Source organism: Sander lucioperca, chromosome 11, assembly GCF_008315115.2.
Source record: "Sander lucioperca isolate FBNREF2018 chromosome 11, SLUC_FBN_1.2, whole genome shotgun sequence".
Taxonomy (NCBI): domain Eukaryota; kingdom Metazoa; phylum Chordata; class Actinopteri; order Perciformes; family Percidae; genus Sander; species Sander lucioperca.
In genome coordinates, this window is record NC_050183.1 from 14,572,838 (window position 1) to 14,582,769 (window position 9,932).

General features: G+C 42.8%; 1 protein-coding gene across 10 annotated transcripts in view; it reads left to right on the forward strand.

Annotated features, from left to right (window-relative positions):
* The window catches only part of LOC116054874 (phosphodiesterase 4D interacting protein), a 152,815-nt gene that overhangs the window by 87,106 nt on the left and 55,777 nt on the right, over positions 1 to 9,932 (forward strand). For all 10 annotated transcript variants that reach the window (XM_036007021.1, XM_036007013.1, XM_036007015.1 and 7 more), the window contains 6 exons: positions 4,552 to 4,689; positions 5,587 to 5,706; positions 5,951 to 6,043; positions 7,292 to 7,501; positions 8,148 to 8,306; positions 9,685 to 9,780. In XM_036007021.1, coding sequence (XP_035862914.1) covers positions 4,552 to 4,689; positions 5,587 to 5,706; positions 5,951 to 6,043; positions 7,292 to 7,501; positions 8,148 to 8,306; positions 9,685 to 9,780 — 816 coding nt within the window. The remainder of the gene's footprint in view (positions 1 to 4,551; positions 4,690 to 5,586; positions 5,707 to 5,950; positions 6,044 to 7,291; positions 7,502 to 8,147; positions 8,307 to 9,684; positions 9,781 to 9,932) is intronic.

A 9,932-nucleotide genomic window follows, 5' to 3' on the forward strand; every position in this document is an offset into this window, starting at 1 on the left:
AGCGTAGATTTCGTAGCTTTCATTTAGACAGGACAGTAAAACGCTATTGAGTTTAGGGCTGCATGTGGGTACGCGATCTGTGCTGCCTGCACGATCCGACATGCGCAAGATGTTCGCACATGGCGTCGTAGTTGTAGCGGTCTGCCGTTAGCCTCCACCGGGAAGCTAATGTTAGTTTAGCTAACAGCTAATTCGGCTAACCGCTAGCTGACAGCTTGATTCAGTCTAAAATAACATTAACTCAAACTAAACACTGGGAAAAGCAGGCTACAGCTAAATTAAGACTTTACAGTAATAACAATAAAGACAAGTATTGATTGATTGTATTTTAAATGAGCAGTTTAGTAGTAAAGTAGAACTGACGTAACAGCTGTTATATATTTTAACGGTTATTTTCAGGTTTTAGGTTTTTCTTTTCAAGTGTCAAAAACAAAAATATTAATGATTTGTCCAGTGGTGGTCGCTCCAGTGTTTATTTAGTACAAAAATATGCCGCCAGTTGTGCCACCTGGCCGTCATGCATGATGCAAATAGCGTAAGGAAAGGAAACTGTCACGTTTTCTACTACGTATTTATGTGCATGCGCATATCGGATCGTGCAGGCAGCACAGATCGCGTACCGACACTGCACGTTACGAGGAAAGTATGCGATATGCAATAGCACTGTAAAGTATCGCGATACATAAACAGATATTAAAGTGTACTCAGTTCTGCTGCTTTCAGTATTCTGCTAAAATACAACCAACTGCTTGTTGAATTTAAAACAAATGAAAGGAAATCTTTTCCAACATTCTTTTACTAAACAAATTGAACATTGAATTGAATATAAAAGTCAGCACTAAAAAGAAGTGGCCGTTAACATTTTAAAGTGCAGTTTTGATGTTTTCTATCTGTGTGTCTGTGTGTCTTTGGCGATGTCGCAGCCTTTAGCGATAAGGTTATTGCGACAGTTGATATTGCGATGACGATTAAAAAAAATGGTTTATTGTGCAGCTCTAATTGAGTTGAATACTTAGTGCCATACCGGCTAATCTACAGTGAAATTAGTAGGGTTGGGCATTGTTTGGATTTTAACGATTCCGATTCCAATTCCGATTCTTCCTTTCAATTCCGGTTCTTATCGATTCTTGATTCCGATTCTTTGAGGGTGGAGTTGAAACGGGTCACATGCTTATTTCTCAAATAAGAGGAAAGTTTTATTTTTATTCAATGGTGGGTTGCAGTTTTACAGAGCTTTTTCAACGTAAAATAAAGCCACACTACTACACACCACTGGAATTGTAATTTTTGAAACGATTCCAAGTAGGAATCGGTTCTCGATGTCCAACCCTAGAAGTTAGAGGCTTTTTTTCTGCATTTTCTCCACATTTCCTCTGCACTTAGCTGAGAAATGAGCGGAACAATAATCTGCGAAACACAACCGATGGTGTCCTTTTGCAGCAGAAACAAGACCAGCCTGGTTCCAGACCTCTAAATCACCTCCAACAAACCAAATGGCATCTCAGTCTCATTATCAGGCTCAAACAGGACAACGTCTGGATGTCTGAGGGACAAAAGAGTTTAAAAACCTAGATTTTATCCTTTTATAATAACAAAAAAAGATGTCATGGTGGTTTACAATAAAAGTATGTAAAACCTGAAAAAAAGAACAAAAAAGGACCAGTCCAACTGATGCAGAATTCAAATCCTCTTTTTCAGAAGATCAACCTAACTAATTCCCAAATCCCTCGCTCTTACTCGTCTCCTTTGAGCTGAACACACTCGCGGCCTTGATTACTCTCTCGGGGAGCGTAAATACTCTCCCTCGTCAGTATCCTAGCAACACGTCCGTTGCCATGGGGACAGTCTCCATGCGCTGCAGCAGTCAGTCCGTGCGAAGGCTCTGCTCAGTCTGATTCATAACTTTCTATTGTCATGTTAATGATTAGCGTGAATGTGGTTCAGTGTGCCAGGAGCAAACGCAGCTCTGTTAGTGTTCATTATACACCAATATACGGTCCAACAGACATTTACACGTGTCATTTACATAGTACGGATGAAGACTTCAGAGCATTTAAAACTAGATTAGGGTGAAATAAATGTCCCTTAACTGCTGACCTTTCTACCAGACGTCTGCTTTATGAATTGAAAATGGAAGAGAATTCTTAAAGGATCCATATTTTGGTATTCTGGTATGGATTAGCATTTAAAACTACATATTTGTGAAGTAAATGTCTCTACCAGAGGTCTGTTTCGTGATTTGACAATATAAATACTTACTACTATACTTGTAATTTAGCTTTCTACTACAATATGTTTAAATGCTTCAATGCTCAAAAACAGTTTATTTTTGTCATACCGTGTGTCTAGATGCTCCGTTTTAGTGCCGGTCTCTTTAAGAATTTGGTCCTAAATTCAAAATCAATGAATTCAAAAGTTTCTCTCATGATTTTTTTGGGACAGCCACGAAATCACACAGTTTATAGCCCGGTCAGACTGATCTCAATAAGTGGCGTATGTATGACACGCCAATTGGTATGCCATTTTGGCGTGTTATCAAGACGCATAATCGCTTTTTAGCATGTTTATCAACGCCGTTTGGCCTCCAATGAGCGTAGCGAGTAGTATGAAAGCCTGAAAATCCACGTAGGGAGGTTGGTCGGGGGGGTGGATGGGTCAAACAGCACAGGACTTTCACCCCGGAGACCGGGGATTGTGTCCCGCGTGTCACGTTTCCTAAACCCAACCATTGCTTTCTTCTTTTCCTAAACCCAACCGTCCGAAAAGCGATTATGTCTGCGTCTTGATAACACGCCAAATTGCCGTGTCATACATACGCCACTTATTAAGATCAGTCTGCAACCCGTCCGCTGTATACGGCGTAGACGTACATGCGGATAGCTCAAAATGCAACGTGCTGTATATATTAGTTTCTTTGACAATTTGGTTGAAAGAAACCCAAATTTCTAATACAAAAACATTTTGAAAATGGGTCAAATTTGACCCGAGAACAACAGGAGGCTTAATATTATATAATGTCCTGGTTCTTTCTTAAAAAAGTCAAATAGATGAGGTGCTCCTTATAAATGAACTGTGCTAAAACATTGTCTCTATTTGCAGTACCAGACAACAAATCACTTCGATAATTAGGAAACTATGGGGCTCATAAAATAAAGTGGTTTCTTAAAATATTTTTGTAAGTCACGTTTGACAGTCTGACCCCGTCTTGTTTTGGGTCGCTGAATAAATAAAACAGCTGTAGAAAAGGTCGCACGTAATAACTAACGGCGTCCCAAAGGGCAGAGTGACATCACATCCTTACACAGATCATAAAAACAAAAACAAGGAAGTCAACAACATGCTGCCGTGGCAACAGCCGCCCGCTTCCCCAGGAAGTCATCCAGCAGTGAACTGACATCACTTTCCACTTTCATTCAATCGTTCACACAGCAAACAGCTGCAGAGACAACACACACGCAGCTGCGTTTGTGTCCAACAGAGTCATATATCTGCTGTTATTTTTGATTATTAATGTGAACATAAAGGATTAAGAGTAGGGCTGGGTATTGTTAAAAATATTCAATATTGGTACCAATACCGTGACTTCGATACCTGTTCCTAAACGCTACTGTTTATTCATACAAATTTTATCAAAGAAAAAGAAATAACAACATTACACAATACGTCACAAACAATTTAATTTATTTTTCAGCTTCTACTCGGTGATCCTCTGTGTAACGTAGAGTTTTTCCTGCGTGTCTCTACGATGTGTAACATTAGACATTATTAGATCTCGGTAGAAGCATGCTGCATGCTTATTGGCTCACTTGACGCGGTCCAGTTGGTCAGTTAGGACAGAAGACAAACAACTTCTCTCAGTTAAGGTGATTTATTAAAACTGGAATAGTAATAAAACTTGTATACAAGGATATTTCTGGTTTGAGAAGCCACAGTTAGTTCAATATATGTAAAATCTGCAGGCTATTGTGATTGGTTAATACTAAGGCGGGAGGCAGCCGTGGATTTAGACTTTGGTGCCTCCTCGTTGGTGCACAGGCTGGTCCCATCCTCTTGGCACTCGATCCATCCAATGGCAGAGGACAACACCCTGAAAGAGATTTCCCGCTCTCCCTTCCCCCCGGGTATTGTTCACTCGTTTACGAGGAGGGTGTCAGTTTACTTAAGATGAAGTCAAACTGGTTCAAACCAGTCTGACTGCCTCCCCAGCCTTAAGTGTCAGTACTTTGAGTGTGTGAATGCATGCATTACTATGTGTTTATGTGTTATTTTGCCCAGCAGCAGCCCTTCTTTAAGATGACTGTTCTCTACAGTATTGGTAAATATTCCTAACGCACTGACGCTGATGAGATTTAATCCTTACGTATTGTAATTGGGTATTGAATGACGAGGTATTTTTCGATACTCGGATACTTTAGAGGCAATTCGGTCGGTGCCTAAAAAGTATTGAATTTGGTTCCCAGCCCTAGATAAGAGCAACATATACAGTACAACCGCTGCATACGGTATGTTCATTGTTGGCTGACGTTTTTGTTTTGCTCCTGTGTGTTTCAGAGGCTGATTGCTGAGCAGCAGGGTCAGCTCAGCCAGTATGAGAGCGCTGCGGGTCAGTGTGTCGGCGAGCTGCAGAAGGCCCAGGACCAGGTCTGCTCGCTCCAGGCCAAGATCAGAGAGAGCGAGACCAGGAACCAGGTACAAACAGGTTCAGACCTGCTCTCCGTCCATCTGAATCTGCTCTCACAGAAGGCTACATTTACATCACTACGTTTTGGTTTTTAAGTGGAGTTTTGAGCCAAAAGCGATCTCCGTGCACACAAGTGCTTTTAGTAGAACTAATCTCAGTTTAAACTAATATGGCCTAACCAAAATATCTCATCAACATTCTGGTATACTGGGCATAAACAGGAGGCAACGTGTATACTCCGCCCATTGCTGGTAGTTGCCATGGTAACGTTAGTAGCTTTAGTCTCAGAGAACGAGACATGATGACTGATAAGACCCAATCAGGAGGAGAAACGTTGGCGTCAGTGTCGGTGTTGCCAAAGGTCTCCGTTTACGGCCGTTGAGACAACCGCGCAGATTCTAAACCAAAACGGGTCAGAAGTGTTTCCAAATGTCTCCGGTTTAGGGGCTCAGAAACGCCAGAGCAGGGGGAATGAGAGGGGGAATGCCAGAGCAGGGGGAATGAGAGGGGGAACGCCAGAGCAGGGGGAATGAGAGGGGGAACGCCAGAGCAGGGGGAATGAGAGGTGGAAACGCCAGAGCAGGGGGAATGAGAGGGGGAAACGCCAGAGTAGGGGGAATGAGAGGGGGAAACACCAGAGCAGGGGGAATGAGAGGGGGAAACACCAGAGCAGGGGGAATGAGAGGGGGAAACGCCAGAGCAGGGGGAATGAGAGGGGGAAACGCCAGAGCAGGGGGAATGAGAGGGGAAAACGTAGCAAAAGATATTTAGTTTTTAAACCAAAATGTAAATGTAGCCTACTGCAAAGCTCTGCGATGTTTCCTACTGAGTCTGTGTGTGTGTGTGTGTGTGTGTGTGTGTGTGTGTGTGTGTGTGCGTGCGCGTGCGCGTGCGTGTGCGTGTAGAAGCTGCAGGAGCATCTGATTGAGATGGAGTTGGAGCTGCGTTCGGCCCGAGAGGAAGCCCAGCGACAGGAGAGAAGCATCCAGAATATAACGGACACTGCTAACTCCAAGGAGGCCGAGGTACGTCGAGGAAAATCTAATAATAGATAAAGAAATATAATGATAGAAGGAAAAAAATGAGTGCGGGCAGCAATTAGAAAGAGACAGGAAGGAATGGATTGACACAGAGAAAGAAATGATTGGACACAGCAGAGTGTCAGAAGTGAAAATACACAAAGAACAGTTTTGTGTTTAAATAGTCTGTGTGTGTGTGTGTGTGTGTGTGTGTGTGTGTGTGTGTGTGTGTGTGTGTGTGTGTTTGCAGGCTGCGGAGCTGTATCGAGTGATTGAGGAACAGAATAAGATGCTGTGTTCTCTCAAAGAGCTCACCCAGCGCAGCCAGCTGCAGCAGCTGCAGGTTTGTCCTCCACGCTGACACCAAACTCCACCAAACTCCACCAAACTCCACCAAACTCCATCAAACTCCATCAAACTCCACCAAACTCCACCAAACTCCACCAAACTCCACCAAACTCCACCAAACTCCACCAAACTCCACCAAAGTGGAGCTTGGTTATTTTAATAATCTACGAGATTAAACGGATTCAAACCACTACCACTGAAATCTAAAATGATTTGCAGGGTTCAACGCTAAGGTTTATTTTTCACTTGTCCGGTCGGGCAAGTAAAAAAAAAAAAAAAAGAATTCTACTTGCCCAAAGTCAATTTTTACTGGCCCCCTATGTACAACTTTTGTAAAAACAAGGAAAAACATTGAAAAAAAAAGTTTGAAAAAACCCTGTTTATGAACAAAACCATCGCTAACGGCACTGAAGCAAGTGACTAGGCTTTGGAAACAAGCCAAATCCCCAGATCTTCAAGCATGGTACAAGACAATAGAACGAACACTGGAAATGGAAAAACTCACTCTAACAGTCAGAAATCAAATAGAAAAATGGAATTATCTAGAGCATATAGTTAGAAGAATAATTAAACTTTCTAATAAGTGCATACTGTAGATGGATATGCATGCACGCACGAGCACGCACACACACGCGTGCACATACACACATACACACACACACACACACACACACACACACACACACACACAGTGGAGCTGCCCCCTCTTTTTTGTGTGCGTTTTGTTGCTGTCTTGTTTTCTATCTTTCTGTGAAAAAAAAAAAAGTAGTACGATAAAGAATGTAATTATTTTTCCACTTGACACTAAGAAAACTACTACAATAAAGTAATAAAAAAAACAAAATTAAAAAAACATCCTAAAAACTTCGAAAAAAAATGTTTTAGTTGTTGAAAAAGTACGTTGAAAGCATCAAAAGTGTAAAAAACCCCAAAAACGCAATTCTTGATTAGCCAACAGCACATTCACATCAAATGATTATGATACGATGGTGGCCGAACGGGCAAGTGGGTCGTTGTATTAACTTATCCAACGTGGCGTTTAACCTGCCCCGAACCATCGGGCAACCCTTCCTGTTGAACCCTGACTTGTGACTGGTTGACTAAAATCTTCTATTACCACATTTTAGAGAGTATTTTTGTCTCTTTTTTTACATCCCGTCCCTTCCTGTGCTTCTTCTGTGTCTCGGTCTCTTGTCCCGTCCACACCCCCCCGCCCCCCCCCCCTTTTGGGTGTTTCCTGCAGGTGTCGGGTGCAGACAGTGCTCGGGGTCAGGGTGAGGTCCTGGCTCTGCAGGCCTCTCTCTTCCAGGCTCAGCTCGAGCTGCAGGCGGTTCAGCGGGCGCAGCGGCAGGCCGCCAGGACGCAGGAGGACCTGAGCCGAGCCCTGCAGCGGCTAGAGGAAGACCTGCAGGGGGCGCTGCAGCACCGGAGGGACACGGAGAGACACAACCAGGTGAGGACAGACAGAGTGGGACTGTTTATTAGTCAATTATTAGTTATACGTGTTAGATTACGTGCATCTTTTTTTTTTTTTGTCTGTGTTCAACCCTTTGAACTCTGCAAAAGAAAATTGCACTGCAAAAAAACAGTGCATACTAGTATCTTCAATTTAAACATATCTCTAAAGTCAGTACAACCTAAGCTAAAAGGTTACGTAAGTCAACAAACCATAATGATTACTAAAAGTATTTAAATTGTGTCATAAAAAAATAAAAGAATCATTACATTACATTAACATAACATGTAAAAGAATTTTAGAGATGGTCCGCCTGCGTTTTTTGCACCGGACGCCACGTAACATGAAAGCGCCATCGCGAGCGTACCACGTGATGACGCAAAAGACTGAAGCCTTAGCGTTCTGCTGCAAAAAAAATTAATGCTCTAGCTGTTATGTTTTTGGTTTTAGATCCATTTAAACAGGATCGTGTAAACAAAGATCTCCCGCGGCCGCCGGTGGGAAGGTTCCATTTAGGGAAATCGAGATTACATGCATCCGTTTCTTGTTCCCTCTTTGTACTTTACGTTAACGTGTGTGTGTGTGTGTGTGTGTGTGTGTGTGTGTGTGTGTGTGTGTGTGTGTGTGTGTGTGTGATGTTCAGGATCTGCAGCTGGCTCTGCAGAAGGCTCGATCGGCTCTGCGGGAGAGGGAGGAGCAGCTGAGAGAAGGCGACGGCGAGCGCCAGAGGCAGGACGCGGAGAGAGAGAAGACGGTCAGAGAGCTGAGGGCGGCCCTGCAGACCAAAGAGCAGCTGATGGAGGTCAGACGCTCAAACCCAACACAGCAAACAACTCCTCGCACGCTTTCAGAAACATCTGCACCAACACTCCCACTCACAAACATTCACAGGATTCCTACAGAGGTCACATCCCAGGATGGACAGGGCTGTGGGACCATAGGGCTGTGGGACCATAGGGCTGTGGTCCCATTGGGCTGTGGTCCCATTGGGCTGTGGTCCCATTGGGCTGTGGGACCATAGGGCTGTGGGACCATAGGGCTGTGGTCCCATAGGGCTGTGGGACCATAGGGCTGTGGGACCATTGGGCTGTGGGACCATTGGGCTGTGGGACCATTGGGCTGACCCCCTTTTGGGACTAACGTTCTATCAGAATATCTGTTTAAATTTGAATGTAAATGATCTAAAGCTAAAGTCAAGCTAAAGTGTAACTTCCTACTTTTCATACAGAATACAATTTTAAACATTTACTTTAGCTTTGTCTTTACAAGAGCTGGAAAAAGGAAGCTAATACCGGAGAATTAGCCATGCGCCATACTCGGACACATCTTCAGTATCTCCCCGCTGTACAAACTTACTGAGCACTGCTGTTTTTTTGGGGGGGTTTAAACCGTATTAACAAGTCACCCAAATGAACATCAATGCTGTCAACACATCCGGGACCGTACTTCTGCTGTTCATAATTAAATGGCATGCTTCAACAACTCTAAATTATGCAGTTAATAGTAGGGCTGCACGATATGAGGATAATATCTAATTGCGATTATTTTGACTGATATTGCGATTGCGATATGATTCGCGATGTTGGAGGGAATGATCATTTTTCTCATTTTCATTGAAAAATATAAAAAATTGAAAAAATGTAATTGATTATAGTGTGATTTTTGCAAGGATCTGTACCAAACAAAGATGTTTTCTTTAGTCTGTAGGATACGATATGTAGGCCGGGACGTCTCTGCAGCACCACAATATGTAATATATAACACATATTTTGCCTTCAACAAATATTGCGCCCCAACCTGCGATTTGGATATTGCACTAGTCCATATCGCGATTTCGATAAAATTGCATTTAATTGTGCAGCCCTAGTTAATAGCTCCTTAATGTCCACTTTGAATATAAAGTAATACCGCCGCCTGAGCATCGCCCACGTGTTCTAACTGCTTTCACTCATCAAAGACCCTTTCGTATATTAATTAGACATGTAAATGTCAATGTACATATATAAAAACAAATACATGTGTATAAATTACTTCTATTTGCACTTTAGGGGCAAATGCCCAGAAAAAGTAGCTTTCCAAACATGAACACAGTTACATTATACGCTCTGTTGATAGTTTCACTTCCTCTTATGTGGTATTTTAGGTATATGTAGTAATTGTCTAATTCTATTTGGAATCAGGACTACTGTCAGCTGCTGGAGGATCCGAAGAAGGAGAGAGACTCTCTGCTTCAGAAACTCCGCCAGCGAATCAAGGAGAGAGACCGAGCTCTGGAGGTAAACCACACACACACACACACACACACACACACACACACACACACACGGTCATCCAGTTTATTCTGTGAGCTCTTGTAAGTTAGTTTTTTTTGCAGCTGATACTTTATTGTGTATTTGTTTTGTATTTTCAGCTCCAAACAAAAGAAAAT